The sequence below is a fragment of the Charadrius vociferus genome, unplaced genomic scaffold (genome assembly GCF_000708025.1).
Source record: "Charadrius vociferus isolate BGI_N301 unplaced genomic scaffold, ASM70802v2 scaffold255, whole genome shotgun sequence".
Lineage (NCBI taxonomy): Eukaryota > Metazoa > Chordata > Aves > Charadriiformes > Charadriidae > Charadrius > Charadrius vociferus.
In genome coordinates, this window is record NW_009648785.1 from 2,052,914 (window position 1) to 2,073,854 (window position 20,941).

The 20,941-nt window shown below is 37.6% G+C and overlaps 1 protein-coding gene across 1 annotated transcript in view; it reads left to right on the top strand.

Annotated features, from left to right (window-relative positions):
* RBM33 (RNA binding motif protein 33) overlaps positions 1-20,941 on the top strand; it is a 250,480-nt gene that overhangs the window by 159,560 nt on the left and 69,979 nt on the right. Inside the window, exons 7-10 of the mRNA XM_009886788.1 lie at positions 5,687-5,858; positions 12,832-13,040; positions 14,981-15,137; positions 19,365-19,423. Coding sequence (XP_009885090.1) covers positions 5,687-5,858; positions 12,832-13,040; positions 14,981-15,137; positions 19,365-19,423 — 597 coding nt within the window. The remainder of the gene's footprint in view (positions 1-5,686; positions 5,859-12,831; positions 13,041-14,980; positions 15,138-19,364; positions 19,424-20,941) is intronic.

The window sequence follows — 20,941 nt, forward strand, 5'->3', positions numbered from 1 at the left end:
GTAGTCAGAGTGTGTTCCCTCTTTGGAGCTTTAACTCATCAGGAAATTAATTCCTCAAAGACGCAGCAGCGTTCTATGAAGTTCTAACAAATGGGTGTGCTGTGATACTCTCTAGTTATATCAACCATTATAATAAAAAAACATTCTTTGGTAGGTGAAGAGAGATGCATTGAAAGGGGCCAGCTGCATTGTTCAGTCTTCGCTGTTGCAAGCATGATGTCTTACACCAGTTATACCTTAAACATAGTTAATTTTCTACTTCCTAAGTGTTAAATCTACACTTCCAAAGAACCGTGAAATACTTCAACACTTTTTGTTCATTCGCTGGGTTATCTACACTTTCCTTCTGGTGTTTTAAAGCAGCCTGATACATTTGTGCAATCTGCAGCCACAGTGTGTATGAGATGATGAAAGCACCACACATCATGTAAAATTAAGTACATAGCTGGGATTCACTGGCAAATTTACTGCATTAAAAAAGCACAGCTTCATTTTTAGAGAATGAACTAGTGAGAATTCTGTAATAATCATGTTGTCTAAATTTGTCCAATTCACAATTTAATTAGTTGCATTCAAAAGATAACATCAATGCAAGTTTTTAATTGATTTTGTTGATAGAGCTTTTAGAGAACTTGTTCGTAATGTAATGTGAACATTTTTCGCCACATCTTTATTCAGTTAATCTACATCCTGGCTTTATTCTGGTGGCTTGCAGATTGCCACAGGTTTCTAAATAGCACTTTTTATTCCTTTATTATTTCACATGTAGTTTATGTACATTTGTCTGTAGACTCACAATTGCACTTTCCAAATGAGAATGCCACCAAGAAAGATAACCTTTGTAGAGTATGTCCTTCTTTTTATTATATGGTTAGATGCATGCCTCCAGCTCTGAATAGTTTTGTTCTTTATTCCAGTGTTATGTAAGAGCACTCCTCCTTAAATCCCATAACATTCACTGCTTGTAAACAAGGGTAGCTGTTGGCATTCTCCTGTAGAAAATGCAACACAGGAATGGAGCTGTAATACATGCAGTACAAATAAATAGTGTTATTATTTCCTGATTGAAATTTGGCACTTGAATAACAAAGCAAGCTGGCAGGGAAAAGTGTTTGGTAGTGTTGTATTTTAAGCGGTTTCCACATTAAAACCAAATAAAGCCTCTTATTATATTGCATAAAGAAATTTTGTAAACCAAGAGAAAAGCTGACTGGCTGGGGAACTGGAACACGATGAGGGGAAACTGGTGAGTCAGGGAGGTGAGAGACCTGTTAAGAGTGATGCTCAGGTGGGAGGTGTGAGGAGGAAGCAGGAAAAGTTTGTGTCCTTGGCCAGATCAGGTTCAAAGTATGCTTTTTCACTTGATATTTAATTTGAAACAGTGCTTAGAACCTGGATTTTGAATTAAAAAACAGTTTGTGGAGCTTCCTTGAAAAATGTAGCTAATGCTTCAGAAAATACTTCTACTTTCCTAAGTCTCAAAGTAAAACCCAGTATCCAGAAGATTCAGCAGCAAATAGGTGTGGTAAAACTGTCAGTTACATGAGTTGTCATGTCCTAAATATTTTTAGCAGAATAACATCACTAATTATTTGTACGAAATGTTCATGAAAATGTAACCTCCAAAAATCAGAATTCACAATTTCTTTGTTTTATAACCTCCTGTGAAATATGTGATGGGGGTTTCTCATGTGAATTTTAACCATGTTTTGGGTTATGCTAAGAAGTGATGAGGGTTATGTTAAGAAGTGATGAGGACTTTAATCAAGAAAACATTTCATGAAGGAGTGCTGCATACTGGTTTTCTTTGATAGAATACAGTCTTGGAGGAAAAAAAAAAAGGCCAATGTGTCTGTCTGAGAGATTGTTCCGTCTGTGTATAGTCTGAACTTCTGCATTTTAGTTCTTTTGTTCAAGTTTGAAGATGCTACCTCTCAGCCTGGAGGGGAATGATGAAAAGAGTCCAAATCAAACTAGCGAAGTTTTAAACATATTTGGAAGCTCTTAGGTTTGTTTTTCTTCCCATTTTTCATCTGTGAAGCGGAGGTGCCCTTGGAGTAGGTGTAACATCCTTTTATCTGTTCTCTGTTATTTCTTGATCCCTTAGGATTCAGCAATTGCTGCTCTTCAATGTTAGCCTCTGGTAGAAGCCTCCACTGCTTATCTAGCTAGTTAATAAAAGTTTGTCTTTTCACCTTCATAGTATTTCACATGGAAGGGACCTGGTTTAGCTTTTACAGTGCTTACCTGTTCTGTACATCTTGGCACTCTCTGGCCCAGAGCTCTCCAGAATACTTGACAGTCCCATCCTTAGGAGGATCCTGTGCTAAGACCAGCGTTTATAATGCTGACTAGTGTTTTCTCCTGCATTCCTGGGGCTATTATCTTATCATTTTGTCTCTTATCAGTCCTGCATCTGTGGCAAGCTCTTCGGAGCAGGAGCGCTCATTCTTGCTCTGTAGTTCTGGTCAGTGACTGGGATTTATGGTATAAATATTTAATGAGGATGGCAGAAAAGTCTGACCTTGTGATAGAAGAAAGGTCATTATTTTTCTTCATAAGGAAGAGTCAGCAAAGCTCTTTGGTAGCTTTGTGCAAGGTGTCATAATGGGAAATGTTAAGCTCCCTTTGAGGAGAGCTGCTAAGAAGCCTTGGCTGGCTAGTCCAGTCAAGTGACCTCAAGTGGCTGTTCAAGGACTGTTCATGTATATGCAGAGATATTAATGATTAGTAAGTATTAAATAGAATCCTGTAAGTACTAGTATGTATTAATTCTCTCTGCCCTTGTCTTTTCCTGTATAAATTTCCTTTGAAGCATAGAATCCATTCATATACTGTAATCTTGGCAAAACAACTCACCCTGTTAGGCTGGAAGTTGGAAAAGATGATCTGAAGTAATCTTGCATGTTACAACTATTGAACAAATTGCAAAGGAAGGGTGTATGCTCTTACACAGCTCAGATAACCTTTCCTGGAGCTACATGTAGAAAACATATGGTTGGCTGTCAGACGTGTTTGTGTCTCCATCACAACTAATATATATCCTTCAATACGTGTAATCAGACTTGGACATGGGTCAGTTAGCATTCTTGAGCACTGCCTTTCCTCTGTGCCTGCTTTTTCATTAGGTCCTTTGATATTTTTTTACTTTGCTATTTCATGCTTCTAAGACTATTGTTTGTTAATAGGTGGCATGAGCATTATACTGATGAATAAAGTAAGTTAGACCCAGAAGACTAAAGAGTTGGTATAAGTGGCTAAGAATAGAATAGTGCTGGTCTAAAAAAGTTTGAGATATCTTTTTTTATTGTTGCACAGGAAAGTATTTGGCTTGTAGTCTGTTATAACTTCCACTTTTATTTTTTTTATTAGAATGGATTTTTTTTTCTTGAATGAATAATTATCAAAAGGCAACAGAGTTTCCACAGGCATTTTCGAAAGTATTTCATTAAAGCATTGCAAAATTTTTCAGGACGATGTAGACTGCATTAACTGTTCTAGTCTTGATTCTGCAGTCTGAGCCACACGTAGAGCCTTGCACGAGTAAGTTTTTGCACTCCCGGATAAGATTACATGACTGAGACCAGTCTTTGGATAAAAGCTGGAATTCCAATGTAGCTTTTAAGGGGCATGGATGTAGAGAGTGGGTGTGTTGGGGTTTATGCTCTAAAGTAATGGGGGAGGCTCAATGTAGTGAGAGAGCGTGTCTTGTAAAACAGCCACTCCAGTTCTGAATTCCAAATCCCGATGGAAATGTTTTTAAAGGCAAGCATTAAGACAGTAAAATTATGGGGTTTAAGATATTTAAAAATATAGATTTGATAGAGATATTGCTACTCCTTTCTCTTTTGGGAGTCCCTCTTTTGCAAGTAAAATGCTAGCCCTGTCTTTCTGCCTTGTTTTTGTTTGTTTTTATTAAATCATGTTAGCATTTCTTTCCTTGCTAACATCCCTCCTCTGTTCCATGAGTTTCAACTGCCTGTCTTCAGAGGTGCTTTGATTGTACATAGATATGTTAATTAGACCAGTTGTGCTCAATCTGGGTTTGCTTTTGAGGTTTGGATTTCTTTGTCTTGAAGGGTTGGGGTTTTTTTGCCTGCTAATCTGTCTGCTGTTTTTAGCTGCATTTTTTGATATGATACTTACTTTTATGTAACAACTGTATCTTTTTTAAATGTAATCCTTAAAGCTTTTTGTAAATGTTGGCTATTCCCTTAGCTAAATCTTAGAGCATTTTTGTGAGGTCAGGAAATGTAGTGCTTGAATGTTTGCCTGGAATGGATAAAACATATTCTGAGATAAGGAGATGATAAAATGAAAATAACTTGGGATCAGTAGCCCATTAAAACCCAGTAACTAAGTATACAGATCACTTACTCACCAGGCCAAAGCTGGAGTACCTTTGAGCCTGAGTTCATATGGTGCACTGTGTTTTAAAGTAGAAACTGTCTTGCCAGATCCTGTTTCTGATCTTGCTTCCCATGTTTCTTTTGGGTTTGGATGAAGTTGAGCTCTTGGATTAGGAGATTTGCAATCTCTTGCACCATTTTGCCATCAGTTCTTTACCTTGATATGTGACTTCGGGTCTGTCAGGTGGACAGATGCTCTTGCTGTGCCTTTTTCATGTAAATTACTGCACCAGTCTGGTTAATTAGAAGATTAAACCTTTTTTGTGTGTTATATTTCACTCATTTTTTTAACTGTCCTCAAGCAGCATAAAAGTTATGATGTATTTAGTGGCTTTGCAAAGCATTAACATGCATGTGCTGGCTCTAAGAAATGAACAAGTAGGCTTGCACAAGAAATAAGCAAATACACAGTAACCAAATATTTTATGGAAAATCGTACTAATTGGAACACTTCTAATTTTCAACTCTAGAAATCAAATATAACTTGTGTAACATTCTGAACATTAATTTTATCATGCTAGTACAGGAAAATGAAATTGATTTCCCCCCCCCTTTTTTTTTTAATTTGAAGGTAAGGGATCCATTGTTTCATCTAAATAAATGTTCTCTGTTATAGAGAGAACTGGAAAGTAAATGAGGACAAGGGAGTAGCATTCCAATATACAAAGTTAGCGTATTCAGATTGTATCCAGTCCTGTTCTCCATTCTCTTCATCAATTGCTGAATTAAAACTGGGAAATATTTAAGGAGTAGAAAAAGTAAAGACAAGTACAGTTATACATACCTAGAGGAATAAAATTGGGATGTAAGGTTATATGGTTTTGTTGTTGTTGTGGTTTTTTTTTTTTTTAACAACATGCTGATGACAGTTGTTAACAAATGAAAAAAATAGTGTTTTAATGTTTGTATTATTTGAATCTGGTAGTATTCCAGGTTTGCATCTTCATCAATTCAGTGATAAAATGTCACTCTGTGCAAGAGTAGCAACTAATCAGATGGTCGTTCTATCTGGAGTTTCCATATTCCCTTAAATATTGCAGCAAAATGAGTTTTCTCGGTAGATTTGACTATATCATTTATTATATACTTCATATCTTTATATTTGTAAAAAATTCACCAAGCTTTTAAGTGTTCACTGAGTAATGTATGAGAATAATGTATAATGCCAGCAAAACTTGTACAAAGGGACCTTTAAAGAAAGCTTTGTCTCTTAACACTCAATGATCTCAAGAAAGTAGATTTTTCAGTTTGCATGTCCTCTATATTTTGTGATTCAGGCAGCTATTGAGTCTCTGGAACTTCAAGAAGAAACAAAAGAAGAATCTGATGAAGAGGAGGATGATGATGAAGAGTCAGGACGATTACGTTTCAAAACTGAACGGAAAGAAGGAACGATAATTAGGCTCTCAGATGTGACAAGAGAAAGGAGAAACATTCCAGAAACTTTGGGTGAGGTTTTGTGGCAATGGATTATTTTGAAGAGCTATAATAAAAGCAAACATAAGACAGACTTGCCAAAATTTTAGAAAAGACTTTAATGGCAAAAAATAGAACAGTTGCCTTCTGACTTAGACTGGACTATATCCAAGTTGTCCAAAGTCATTTGTAGTCTGTTCGTCTGTTCTATCTGTAGTATGTATAGTGTCTGTCTCCTTGGGAAGAATGCTTAATCATATTGTGTTTTGAAAACCAGCACAATGTTTGTTTATTGAGACTTTTGTGGTGGCTTTAAAAGCTTTCCTCTTTTCAAGTAGCAGCTACCTGATCTGTGCTTCACGATGTATTGTGGTGGAATATATTTTAAGAAATTCCTTTGGATTTCCATCCTTGGAGGATTTTCAGTTGATAACACAAATCTTGTTACTTGTGTTCTGCTGTGAAATAGCTGCACGTTTGCTGTTTTCCCCCAGGAACATAAGCATGCTGTGAACCTGTTGTGTTCCTACTGTTGGATTGGCCTAGAGAAATTGTAAATTGCTGGGGACTGTGTTAGAAAAATATGGAACCCCCTGTTTTCAGGATTCAGCTTTTCTAACATGGAATGATCTGGATCTTATACCACCTTGATTCTTTAGGCAATGTCTAAAAGGGTATATTTTCTTTGTATTTGAGTAGCATAACACAAATGTGTTTGTTTCTAGGAGCACTGCTCCATGTAGCTAAGGAATTTGCCACTGCTAGTTCAGAAGGAGCGGTAGATTTGAACTGTCTTGCAGCCACTCTGTTTTAGTCTATAAATAAAATCACATTGGTTTATGGTTTTGAGAGCTAATTTCAAGACCCCTCATGTGCCCTGAGTACTTGGGTATCTGATACTGGTGTTGTACCTGCCCCACTGGGGATAACTATATTGCCTCTTCATGTTGGCCTTGTGGTGGTGGTAATAATAGTAAAAAGTCAAATTAAAAAGGTGGTATTAGGGACATGGGCAGAAATTAAGTTTTGCTTTCAGAAAGGTGTACCATTCTCATAGTCTTGCTACTGAGCCAAACTATCAATTCAAGCTATGGAGGAAAAGCTCTGATCTTTTGAAGAGAATCAAGATATGCAAGAGAGGGGAACAGGTAATGAAGGCAAATTATCAGATACTGTTGGGTAATTGTCAGACACCACTGGGGGAAGGTGTATTATTTGATGATACTTCAACTTTTGCCAGACTAGGCATGAGTTCTTCACACAGGATTGCTTTAAGATGGGTGCCACACAGTGTGAGCTTGGTAGCTGAGTGCTTCTGCTTTCTTTCCAGATGAGTCAGTGTCTTTGGGACAACAGGGCATTTTGGAATTACGTTCCTGGAGCACATACCTAGATTGCCAGAACTTGCCCTGATGAAATTTTCCCCTTACCTTAAAAGCCTTTCTTTGCAAAGGATGTTAGTTCTAAGGATTTTTCTCTTTAGTTGCATAGCCTACTAATTCTGTAATTTGGTTGCAAGGAATTTGGGCTTTTACTGTGTCTGCAAAAATTAAGAAGCCTTAATTCTATAACAAAGGTGGTGTGGCCAAGATGACTTGTTCATGAGCAGCAAAGAATCAGGTGCAGAGCCTGAACCAGACTTACACAGTGGTATTCATGTAGGCTGCGTCAAGCTGCGAGATGTCAGTGCGTGATTTTGAATCAAGATCTCTCTCATCTGTTGTTCCTATTAGCAAATAGCTCTTACTTGCAATTTCAGGTAAAGTGTGTATTAAGGGCCTTTATTCAGCATTGTCTTAATAATCAGCAGTTGATTCTGATAGAGTAAGACTGAAGGGAAGGGGAATGACAATTGCATGTATTTTCATGTATCTGTTGATTTACACTATAGTTTGATGTAAAAACAAGACCAGCCAATGAAGAGAAAACTCGTAGTGGAGCTTGACTGTTAAAGTAACAGTGATTCGAATTAGACTTAATTTTTAAGTGTAATTTTAAGTGATTTGGGATGTACGTCTGAGATATAAGGAAAAAGTGATGCAAATGTGGATGAATCTATAATCTAGAGAGCTTTTTTTGAAACTAATCCTTAGGAAAAATACAATCTTACTGTTTTGAAATGGTTTCTATTCATACTAGTTTTTTCATATTAATTTGTTGATAAAGAGACCAATGATTGACTGTGTGGTGGAAAGTTGAACAGCAAAAAATACTTGTTTGCATATAAATATCTGCTTGCTTTTGAGATTGTAGAGCAAATTTTCTACAGATGCTACTGGTTTAAAAATGAAACTTTATTGCAGAACTACCTCTCCTTACTTTAAAGTCTGAACATAGTTAAGAAAACACTTAAAGAGGAATTAACATTTCAGTTGAAGTTACAAACGTAATTTCCAGTCTGTCACATTTTGGTGACCTTTTGTGACAGCTTGTCTCTATTGGAGGAGTGCATTCTTACTTGCTGATTAAAGATGTCATTTGAAACCATTTTATTACCAGCGATAGTGAAATTAATCTTGACACTTAGAGACACTAGAAAAATAATTGCTGATTCACTGCATTAACTGTGTGTGTGAGAACTGTACAGTCAAGATGAGAATAAGTGTGTGCTGGTAAAAAATATGTAAAAATATAGAATATTCTCATGAATGTAGCTGAAATCTTTCCTAAACATTTCTTTATCCAAGATAATGTAAGTAGTGGTTTTGAAAAGTTTAAAGTAGTAGTAGTGTCGGACATTCAGTTGATTTCTATAGATACTGAGCTTGTCATCTTTGATAAGAAATACATAACTTCTTTTAGTGCAGCTAGTTGAAGTCTTCCCAGTGTTGGAATTTTCACTATGCTCTGGACTTAGTTACCCGTTAAGTAATGAAGATGAGAAATGGCTTTGTTTGGCATCACCAAACTGAAGTATTCTCTCTGTACCTAATTTAAAAAAGAAGTCCCTACACTTACGCAGAGCCATTTGCGAGTGATAACAAAATGTACTACCACATCCAATAATCTTTATGTCCTGCTTAGTTGGCTTATGTTCACTCCGATAACTAGTGGCTGAGATTTCAGGCAAGACTAGGAAATGAAAATGAACAGTTTCACTGTTGTCCTGTCGCACCGTGTGCAGAAGCACATAGTGCAATCAGGTTGCGGGTCTGGATGATGGGGAGAAAAAAGTTAAAACGAAGGAGAACATTTTCTCTCAGCTTAGATTGCATGTGTATGTAAATGCATATGTATAGCTGTTATGGAATGTGATTTATGTTGTAAATCGTTGCATTATCCAGGATAATAGGGTTTCTGGGATTCTCATACCTGGGGATTTGAAATACCGTTCCTCTTGGGGAGCCACCCGAGGCAGGTGTAGCTGCAGAGCCCTGTGCTCAGGGTTGGTGTAGGCAAGAGCTGGTGGCCGTGTGCCGCAGCAGCCTGTGCACGCTGTCCCGGGGCCATGGCAGCATCCAGCCTGGCTCAGTGTGGATGGTCACGATGCACACAAGCTCTTAGCCGAGGAGCAGCGGTGTGCTTTTTCATGTGGATACCTGGCTGTGCTTTGGAAGTGTCTAGGGAGGGAAGGACAATCTCTCACCCGTTGTCTAGTTGGCAGTCTGATCTTGCTTTCAGGTAACACAGGGACTATTTTCATTGCTCCCCTCCCTGCAAAACCTCCTCTCCTCAATCTCTGTATGTGTGGCACAATGCTCTCAAATTCGATAAATGGCCCACCTAATAATGGAGCTGACTATGTTTTGCTGCGTGGTGACCAATAGGAATATAAAGCACTTGAGGTATTCATGACTTTAGTTCACTGCATGAGTCTTCACTTCTGCAGTCTGTCTTGAAGGCTCTGAACCCGCAGTTTTGTGTGTAAACAAAATTCTTCACAGGTAGGACGCTGTTGCCTTCAGTGGCATGTTGTGGGGGAAGTATGCTTGATGTTAATGTAATCTTATATTCCTTATTTGAAAAAAAAATATATTTTACTTCTGTGGTCATAAATGTGGTGTGAATGTAACGATGCTTGCTTCAGTAAATTCATGGGTGGTTTTTATTTTGGTTGGGATATTTTTTCCAAGGTCAGTGTTACACATATTTCCACTTTACTGGCTGAAAAACTGAATACATGGACTGTCCCTTTAAAGACACAGCCTTTAAAGTTTGAGAACTTTTGTGGAAAATGAGTAGGAAAAAAAATTACTAGTTTGCATTTTAGGGAGTGACAAATACCTGGACACTGAAGATCATCAGAACTGACTTTGCCCGGGATGCTGTCATCCCTTCCCCAAGCTTAAGGAGTGCAGCCCTGCTAAATGCTAAAAAAAAAAAAGGGAGAAAATCTTACAAAAAGTTTTTAGTAAACGAGCAAACACGTTCAGTGCTGTTTGAAATGCTTTATTTAACTTCTGAAGTCATTTTGTTTGGAGCAGCCCATTCTTTCTTCTAAAGTTGTTTCTATTCAGTGTCCTTCAATGTGTGCTCAAGAGACTGAGAGACTTGGACATGATCTTGCCTTGTAGGAAGCCTAGCACTATTCCCAGGTTCATTAAGAATTGCTTCCCTCACGTGTGACTTCTAATCTGTTTAATAGGAAATAGCTTCTTATCTTGAATGAATATCAGTGGTAGGTACTTGTTGCAATGACTGAACTTCGGTTTCCAAACTGCTTTGCTGAGTGCAGAGTTGTAGTGTGCAAGATGGCAGAAAAATTGCCCAGCCCGTCCTATTCGTGGGGAAAAAAAGAAAACTTTCCAATTAGCAGCATGCCCAGGATGCCCTGCAGGATTTGGATCCTCTCTGGTTAAAGGGAGGAGAGCTGTTGCTTTGCAGTGTAATGGCACCGTTTCTTCCCATAAGTATATGGCAGCTGGTGATGTTTCTTTCCTGCAGACGGACTAAAAGCCCACATTAGCCCTTTCACACTTACAAGCCTGTGAAGAAAATGAACCTGCTGCAGGTGCTGATAGGAAGGAGGCTTGAAATCAGAGCTCTATTTTTCCCATTAAACCAGCTCTTTTCATCCCTGACAGCTAAGGATGGGTAAGGTGGTGGTTTTAGTCACATCTAATGCTCTTGATTGCTTTGGACAAGAGTATCTTTGTCTTAATTTTCCTCAGAAATCCATAGTGTGCACATTTAATACCATACTAAGGACTTGAGGGAGTGTGATTCTTTGCCCCTTTCTAAGCATGCTATGTCATTTTCCTGATAAAGCCTGATTGTCTTGGGGTCTGCTGATCTCTTGAGGCAGGTGCTAGGGCGAAGGTAGCATTTCATCAGAGTATCCTGTGTGGTTGTAAATTAAGGCTTTATGCCATTTAATTGTGGTGTCAAAGAGGGAGAGAAAAGGAGGCGGAGAAATTTGTCTCATCACCAACATGCAGAATTGAAATAGGAAACTATATGACAAATCGTGGGCTTTTCTGAGTCTGTTCTCAGACAGTCAGCAAGTTCTGAACTTTTTTTTTTTTTTTTAAATCAAAAAAACCCTGCTTTCTGGAGGTGCTGAATACCTTTGAAAAATGGGACATGCAAATTTACAGTCTCTGCAGCTCAGTCGTGCGGGTAGTTTTTCTAGCCAAGTAAGAACAACTGCTGCAGTGGGAATGCGCAGCACTCACCCTTTTCTGCCCTTCTGTCAATCCTCAACTTCAAAAGACTAATTGAGATTACTTACGAAGATGGTGGTTTTAGTAGCTTTGGCTGTTAGACTCACAGGAAATTTTAATAGTTTTCTAACTGCTTTAGTTATGTGTTCTTGGTGGAGGATATGTAGGTATGTGGAGATGTTGTAGTAGTGTCTCAGCTGCTGGGTGGAAACTTATTTTTATTCTGATCTTCAGATATTATAGCCACTACATGTAGTATTAACAAGTAAAAACACTTTTTCCTGAAAAGTGGTCTCTCTACTCAGTCTTCTTTAACATTAAGAGCAGACTTTTTAAATGGGAAACTGGAATTCTTGCACTAATTGCCATTTATATGAAATCAAAATATTTTTTTATTTGCCAGGAGTGTGTTTCTTGTAGAGTAGTTTAACTTTGCCCTATTAGAGGCAGAAGTCAATTTTAGAGGTAACAAGGGAGCTGACTGGCGCATGGCAAAATCCTCAGTTGCATGTTTGGGTTAGTTCATCCCCTTAAGTAACTGAAACCTGGTGAGTGGCACTGCTCGTACTGTCATGGTGTGTTTCCTGAAGTTTGTTGTAGACTTTCTTTGTATTTCCAAGTAATTTGATTACCTGGGCCTGCTACTGCATCGTTTTCTCTTAATGTTATCGGCGTTGTCCCAGGTTTCAAGCAAATTTGACAGTCTTCATTGAGTAACATCTGTTCTCTGGTGTTTACCTGTGATGTGAGTTGGGTGGGTGTTTTCAGTAGCCATATATTTGACTTGACCTCAGCACAGATTTTGAAGTGTGCGCTCTCTTAAGTGGAATTATCACTTGTGAAGTACAGCTGGTTCTTGAACCAAATACAATAGAATAGTATTAAGTAGTTACATACTGGAAAAACACTACAGCGACCAGAAAGTCCTTCTTCGGAACAGGCCAATGCGCAAAAGAGTCTGGCAGATAAAATCTCAACATATCCTTTACTGTAAAGTTTACGGGGGGTTTCATTGCCTGACATCTCTGCAGTTAAGTGATAATGTTGTTTAAGATAACACAAATGTGAGTGGATCTACAGCCTCCTTTTACAGCATAAGGCAAACTTTCAATAGCATTTAAAAAAAAAAAAAACACAACCCTACCAAACCTTTTTGTTCATGTTTGTTTCATTTACCTGCTGCTTCTTGTCTGTGCAACAGATACAAGTATCTGTATGCTTTTGCCTTTTAAAGATGTCTTTAATGAAATGTTAACATGCCACCTAAAGGAGATCAAAGTGCTTGCAAATTTTATGTTAGTTGCAGGGATGCTTCTATAGTTCTAGCAATGTTTTTTTCATTATATTTTCCTTCTTTTCGGCAGAAAGCTAAAGTATTTTTCCCCATCTCTCTCTTTTAACAGAACTTTCTGCAGAAGCCAAAGCAGCATTACTTGAATTCGAAGAGAGGGAAAGGCAACTTAAGCAGGGACGGTATGGCTCAAGAAGAGGAGGGCGAAGAGGAGGTTCGGTTATGTGCCACGGAATGGGAGAACAAAGGAGAGACAATAACGATAGGGGAAGAATGAAGGATCACAGGCCTGCACTGCTGCCAAACCAGCCATCGACAATGGTACCTTTTAATCCTTAGTATTCTTTGAACGTACTTTCAGGAAAATATGGGGAAGTGCATTCTAAATCATGAATCTTTACCAAGGTGGAATATGTATTCCCATGTGCACCTTTTGCTCTTTCTGGGCACTGTTAGGCAAGATAGGTTTTGCCTATCTTGCATTAACGTGGTGATTGTGAAAGTACGTGCTTAATCCTGTTATCAGCCTCAACTCGAGGAATCTCAAGGCCTCCAAATGAAAAGTGGATTTCGACTTGTGCAACACAGTCAGGCTTACCTACTCCTTTGCATAAGGATGGAGGAAAAAGTTAATTCCCCTGAGAAGTCCTCTACATGCAACATGGAAACATGTTCAGTCCCACATTATTAATAGTAATTTAGTTTTAAAAAATAGGATTCTGTAAAATATTTCTTACTTTTTGTCAAACTAATATTTTTGCAGATACTTCTAAAAAACTCTTATTTGTATACCTGCCATGCTACTATGGAGGCAAATAAAACCCTAGGAAGTTAATCACCACTAGATAAATTAGTATGTTGGAATTTCGGATGAAATTTAGCTTTGTAACCCTTCCTTCTGCTCCGTGCTTTGTATCACAAACTAAAAGATGTTGCTTTTTCCATCCAAAAAAACCCCACAGCAAGAGGTAGCCCACACTTATTGTTGACTGTTATAAAATGTACTGGAAGCTGAGATTGTAGAACAAAGCCTGTGTATGTCTTTGCAGGACAAGGTCATCTGTATTAAACAAAGGGGATTTTTTCCAACAGCAGTAACTAGGTGGTGATCTCTAGCAGGAGTTGGTGGATATCTCAGAGGCTGAGAGCCCTGCAGTAGGATATTTCGTGCTTTTAAAACAGCTAAGGTGGAATAATTTTTTTTTCTGTATTGCTGCAGTCTTTGCTAGTTATTTTGATCTTAAATGTTGTAAACATATTGTGCTCATCACAATATCTTCTTCTTGTGCATACTTTGTAGCTCCTCTGCTTTGTGTATCTGGCATCTGAAAAAAATGACGTGTCGCATCTTTGTTACTAAAAGGTTGCCTGTTTGGGACTCTTCTTGCACTACTATTTGGAAGTTACTGGACTAGGACTGATACCTAGTTAGTATCAGTGAGTTCAGAAGTAGAAGAATGTCTCTGAAGAGAAACATAATAATTTTTTTTTTTTAGTATAACTGATCTTTTTCGTTTTCATTTGAGAGTGTTGGGCAACAAGAGACTTTCTTCTGTGTTACAAAAGGTACCTTTGAAAGGTATCTTTAATAGTTTTTTCTTCAAGCAATATGGATAGGTGGGCTGCACTGATACTTTAATCAAGCTTAATTTGTATTTTGACTTCTGTTGCTACTATTAGGTCTGTTTTCTCAGAGAGGCTCTTGAAAAAAAAGTTAGTGGATTTGCTTTGGTACTAGGACTCAAATCTCTAGTGATCATCAAATGTACCTTATTGCAGTTGATGACAGTTTCCAGTGACATATGCAGAACCCTACCTATGAAACTAAACAGTTTCCCTGTTAGAAATAAGTGAATTAATGTCTGCATTCCCTGTGTGCTTCCTTGATCTTTGCCATCCTCCTTCACGTGAATGTCTTTGATTGTTCCTTTGTTTTCCTGTGCTGATGGTTCTTGACAGTTCCAGTTGATGATATGGAAAGAAGTTTTTCTGTTCATATTTGGCCTTAATTATTCTCCAAAGGTGTCTTGGTTTTGTGGTGGTTTATGTCAGGGTATTTTAACTTTAAAGCCTATTGACTTTATTCTTTTGTCTGACTTTAGACTCATTCACAGAGGTTAATTCCAACACACCAGCAACCTGTTAGGAGTCTGTTCCAGCAGCAACAGCAGCAGCAGCAACAACAGCAGCAGCAGCAACAACAACAACAGCAACAACAGCAGCAGCAGCAGCAACAGTTACAATCTCTGCTTCCTTTACAGCATCAGCATCATTCTTCTCCTCCTCCAGGGCTACATATGCCCCCTCAGATAGAAACGCCTAGAATAATGATGACTCCACCTCCAGTGACACCTCAGCAACCAAAGAACATACACATAAATCCACATTTCAAGGGGACAGTAGTGACACCTGTACAAGGTGAGCTTTCTGAACACCTTCCCAGTCATGTCAACATGACATCTTACTCTTTGCCAGAGAAGCAACAATTTGTTTGTTTATCACTGCATGGGGATGTGCTTCAGGCTGATGTTTTTTTCCTTAAGCTTGAAACAAATGTTTTGCCTGAAGTAAGACTTAATGGTTTTGGATTGTGGCCAGCTGAAATGGTAAAGCCTTTACGGCTTCTTTATCATCTTTGTTACTCTACTGTAAAGCCTTCAAAGAGCACTGAAAATGGAAACTGAAAAGTGAATGCGCTTTTTAAAAGTAGCAAATGTCAGTTTTCAAAACTAGGTAAGTACTGAAGTTTATAATTTCTCACATCATTTCAGCTTCAGCCAAGCATTCACAGAATGGCCACCCACCTATTTCGGTGAGAGTACACTGAGGCGCTCCTTGCACTGTAATTGCTCTGTGAAAGGTACCAGCTGCTCTTCTTACTGGACAAGATATGTGGCCTCAGTTCTCCTTCAGTGTCACATTTGTGGTTGATTCGGAGCCTGCAAGTACATTTTTTCCATAACTTAATACAAGCACTCTTTGGGCTATGCTTTTTAGGGCAGCTGTCAGCAGAGCTGTTAACATTACTACTTATTTGGGAATTGTTTAATTCCTAAGAGGATAAAAAAAATAAGATACCTATATAGCTCTAACTTGTGATTCTGTTATGACTAGACAAAGTAAAGAAATAAATATATATTTATGCATATTTACCATTAAGTTTTCTGTATTTTTTGCCCCTTCAAATCAACAAAACTCCAAGCCAGTGCTATCTTTGCTTCATTTATTTGACCAATGAAATGTAGGAATTTGGCAGGGTTCGATACTGCCAGTTGATAGAGATCTATTAGGCTTCTCACAGATGGCTTCATAGTAGTTGCGTTGTAGAGGTTATTTCACTTTTTCCTGTCTAATAAAATCAGTGCTTCCCACGAAATTATGCATCAGGACAGATTATCTGGAAGCAGTCCAAAAGTCCTTTAGACTTGGATTTGTGCCTTCTGTGCATTTCTCTAACACTTCCGAAGCAACAGTTCTTGTTTTGTGAAAAGCAAAAACTGCTTTTAAACTATTCGAGATGCCACTACTCTCTCCCTGTGAAACAGTCAACGAATCTGTGATCCTTCACTCTTCCCGTATCATTATTCTCTCCTTTATTCTCCCGTTCCGTGGCACATAACCGAACCTCCTCTTCGCCCTCCTCTTCTTGAGCCATACCGTCCCTGCTTAAGTTGCCTTTCCCTCTCTTCGAATTCAAGTAATGCTGCTTTGGCTTCTGCAGAAAGTTCTATTAAAGGAGAGAGATGGGGGGGAAAATATTTTAGATTTGTGCTGAAAAGACGGAAAATATCATGAAGAAAATTTTTTTTTTTCCTCTCTAACTTGAAGGCAGGATTAAGATCACATATTTCTAATTGTCAGCACCAGGGACACTTTTTCTAACTGCAAATCATAGAAATATACTTTCTCAACATCTTTTTGGTTTGAGTTAGTCTTGAAATGCATCGATTATATCAGTACTTTCTGAGATAGACTCAGACCTCCTGTAAATTGTTGTGAAATTTTCATGTGAACAAAGTAGCATGTATAAGAGCTTTAGTAGCCAGCTACTTCAGCCTGAAAGTGAGTTGAAGCATTCTTGAAGAATCCTGTCATTGGATTATTCCTTTGATGTCTCAAAGGCAAATCTCTTGCAGTGGCCACCATCTCCGTGCCCAGCCTTGAATCTTGATTAAAAAAAAACACGTTACTTTATAGTCAGTGTTGTTTCAAACAAATTTCTATTATTTTTAGTCTTTGAAGCTTCATAAATGCTTAAGAAGGACTCAGTCTTATCAAAACTCCTCAAACGGTTGTGTGAGCCACTGTGCGTACCTGCTGCAGATATTGTTCGGTTGGTGTTCAGCTGTGCCTTTTGTGGCATTTGTATCCCATGTCTTTTAGTTGCTTGCATATCATGTTTTCTCTCTTCTTTGTGTCTTGTTCTGAAAATTAATTTTGAGTTGTAAGTAGTAATTTTTGGCTGAATGCATGTCCAAATTTGAGTATACAAATACTGGACTGTACGTAGATGTACTATGAAATACTAATTCAGCCTGTGATACAGGTATTGAGTTTTTTCCCCTTCATGTTTATACCACAAAGAACTATTTCAAGAATACTGAGGTGCTGCCAAAATTGGTATGAACTAGTGAGCAGTTTATGGCAGCTCACTAGATTAGTATGCCATTTACCTTTTAAAAACTATTTGGTCTCTTGGGAAAACTTACATTAGAATTCTCCTAAATAATCAATATAGGAATTGCTGCTTCATCTTTTCAGGTATAGCATTGGAATTTACAGCCAAAAGCAATTTAATCTTCTTAAAATGGTGTCTAAGAGCATGCTGTGTATTATTTTTGAAACATACTTTCCAACCAATGGAAGATTTGACATCAGGAAAATGAATACTTATTTGAGACTTCTTTGCTGTTTCAGCAAGTGTCCAAGGATTGAAAGGGCACAGAGTTTGAACTACTATCTTTCATGAGTATTAAATTCATTTGCTTAAAATATATAAATATATCTCTATATGCTACTGCCAGAGGCAGGATACTGAAATAGACACAAGTGCCCTGTTCAGTTGACATTTCTCTACATTTCCCACCTTGCGTGATTTTTCTCAGTGCCTCTCTGACCTGTAATACCTGAACTATTTTAGTCCTAGGTCCGTCAAGAGCACCCTGTCATTTTTTTCCAGGTGTCCATAGCTGTTTGATACTGACAGAAGTTCATTAGAAGCTAAGATGGGACTATTCAACTAATTTTCTTGTGTAACCTGATACAAAGTTTGCACATGGTCCATTGGTGCTGAAAGACTGCTGCAATTAATTTACCCTGTCAGTCCCTGAACTAGTAAACCACAAGTACTGAAGAAAAGTGGATAGAAACCAGCCATGGACTTGAACTAAAAATAACCACTAATGCATTAGTTCTTGTGCCTCAGTTACCATGGGGGAAAAAAGGGGATTTTTGAGGCATCTTAGCAAATCCATGTGTTGGGAAACGCACCCAACTTCTCCCTTAGACTAGCTGCGTTTCTTAACATCTTTCCTTCTGTCAAGCGTAACACAGTAGTTGACTACAAAGTCTATTTAACTCTGTGGGAAACGTTTTTCTGTGACTTCAGAAATGCTTAAAAAAAAAAAGAAGAGAGAAAAATACCCTTACTAAATGTTTTTAGTAAACGAGCAAACACGTTCAGTGCTGTTTGAAATGCTTTATTTAACTTTAGGCCTTTTGTTTAACATTGAAACATTGGTACTTTTAACCACTTGGACAACTCAGGAAAAAAACTGCACTGGAAAATGGGAAATCTGTCATTACACTTTACTGGGGATTCAAATAAAGATTCAGTCCCCAGGGTGATCGAGAAATAGATGCATTACGCCATAATATTAAGTGAATGTTTTGGGAAATATTTTTTGTGACTAGTCTTTTGAAATGCAGTTGTATGGACGAGTCAGCAGATCAATTCTGCTGAAATACTAATTTTGGAAGTTATTTTTCAGGAGAAGGGTCTCCTAATTCTTCTTGGTGTCTCTTTATGAAATAGCAGTCTTTCGTATGAGTTCAGCAGTTTTGTGATTACACAAACTGTGATTGCAGTTGCATATATCATTACAGTGGCAAGGCCAGATTAAGTAGCTTTTGCTAGCTGTTAATTGCCATTGCCTGCCTCATTTTACCCTCCCATGAACGGTGATTTATACCAGACAGAGCCTGTCATGCCTGTGCTTAGTGTGGGAATTCGGTGGTAAGACTGGGAGATACCTAGGAAATCTGGAGGGGCAGTAAGTTGAAAAGGCAAATTAATCATGTATCCTTCTATTTGAAACATGAAATTATCGTTACAGTCTCTGTCAGCTTTGTCTAAGAGACGTCTTTGGCTGAATAAGTATTCTAGTTTTCCGTCCTGCAACAAGGAGCAATTTAATTCTGGAAAATGCAAAATTAAATTATGTAAATTAACTAGGAGAATCCTAATTGCCCTGTTGCATGTTGCAGGGGAGGGAATGGTTGCTTAAAGTTAATTGTAGGAACTGTGACATTTGAGGGTAAACATAGCAGGTTTTAATCATGGGTTCTTATTGCAACTGCTTTTGGAAATAACAGCAAAACCTGTTAGGTAAAACAAATGGTGTTAAAAGGTGCTTCTTGTTTCAGTGCCCTTGCTGCCAGTTCCAGCCCAGCCAAGACCTGCTGTAGGACCCCAGAGATTTCCCGTGAGTAGCAGCTGTTTCTTCTTCTCTGATATGGATAAGCATACATTTGCAAGGAAATATTAATATAGCAAATAAAAGCTGTTCTAGTGAAATATAATTTTAAGGATTTGTAAATATTGACAATACACTCTGCAGTTGAAAATGTTTGTTAAAAGCTTAAGGTCAATGGATTTTTGAGAGTAGAATTAATTCTGTTTAACTGTAAAATTGTTGAACCAGTCTCTCCAGTGGGAGAGGCATGAATGCATCTTGTCTTAAGGAATATGGGCTTCATTTTATTACTTGACTCTTTCTGTATAAATAGAATCCTTATTTTATTTGATATAATAAAAGGCCATTTGAAATAATCTCTAAGCTTAAAAAGCAGTAATATATATTTATTGTGAAAATCAGCAATCATTTCTATCACTACTTCAGGCATTTAAATGCCCTCATGTTTTTTATATAAAAATGGGAATGGCATTGCACGACCTTGCTTTCTCTTATGTTTCTAACTTCTAAAACAAACAAGGCATTTAGCTGCTTGACTAGGCTAATTTCACTTGATAATTTTTTTTTAATTCTGTGAATGGAGAGAGTTCATGCTTGTAGACCTTTTCTCATTGTTTCACAGTTGTCCTAAATTTTTAGTTCAAGTGGTTTGCTGAGTATCAAAATAAGCAAAAGAAAAAATAGTTCATGCAATATTGCCTTAAATGTTTTCAAATAAAGACCCATATATTATGTTTCCCAAATATATAAAACACAAAAATTATCCTCTGTTAATGTGTGCAGTGTTGAAAGAGGAAAGTGGGTGTTCGTGAACATCTGTGTAGTATCACACAGTAAATTACTTGCATAGAGATCAGATGTATTTGAAAGAAGCAGATTTCAGAAACCTGCTGTGACTTTTGATTGCCATGTGCATACCTGGTTGGTTTTGACGCAGAATATTTTTTTGTACAGGACATCTAGCTGAGGAATTTTGATGTCCATATTTTGTACAGTAACGGAGTTTTTAAATTGACATTTTTCTTCTGTGAAGTATATAAAGGTTAAGCAGTAAACCTACAGTTTCCTTAAGTAAATTCATGTTACATAATTTTTTCATCAGCACTTTAACAGGAGATACATTTCTATTAAAAAAATATTGTAATTTTCAGAGGAAATAGTTTTCTTCAGCAACCTTTAGTATTGTGTGGAGACTTAACATTTTAAAAGTAATTTTAAGTGTCTTTTTATGAAGACAAGTATCATGCATTTGTTTTCCTTTGACAGTAAGTTGTTTTGCCAATAAACACCGTTTGTGATGGAAAAGAAATTGGAGGACAAGGAATATCTGTAAATGCATTGTAATTGACATCTTTGAAGTGTGTTTACATCAGTGTAGAAAAATTGGAAATTAATTTTTTTTAAATTGACTGTGAAATTAGATGTTAATTCTGTTCACTTTTGGTCTTGCAAGTTGAGAAGTACTGCAAACCTAACTAATCTTCTATGCAACAGTTTTTAAAAGGAAATAAAATAGATTGAACATTT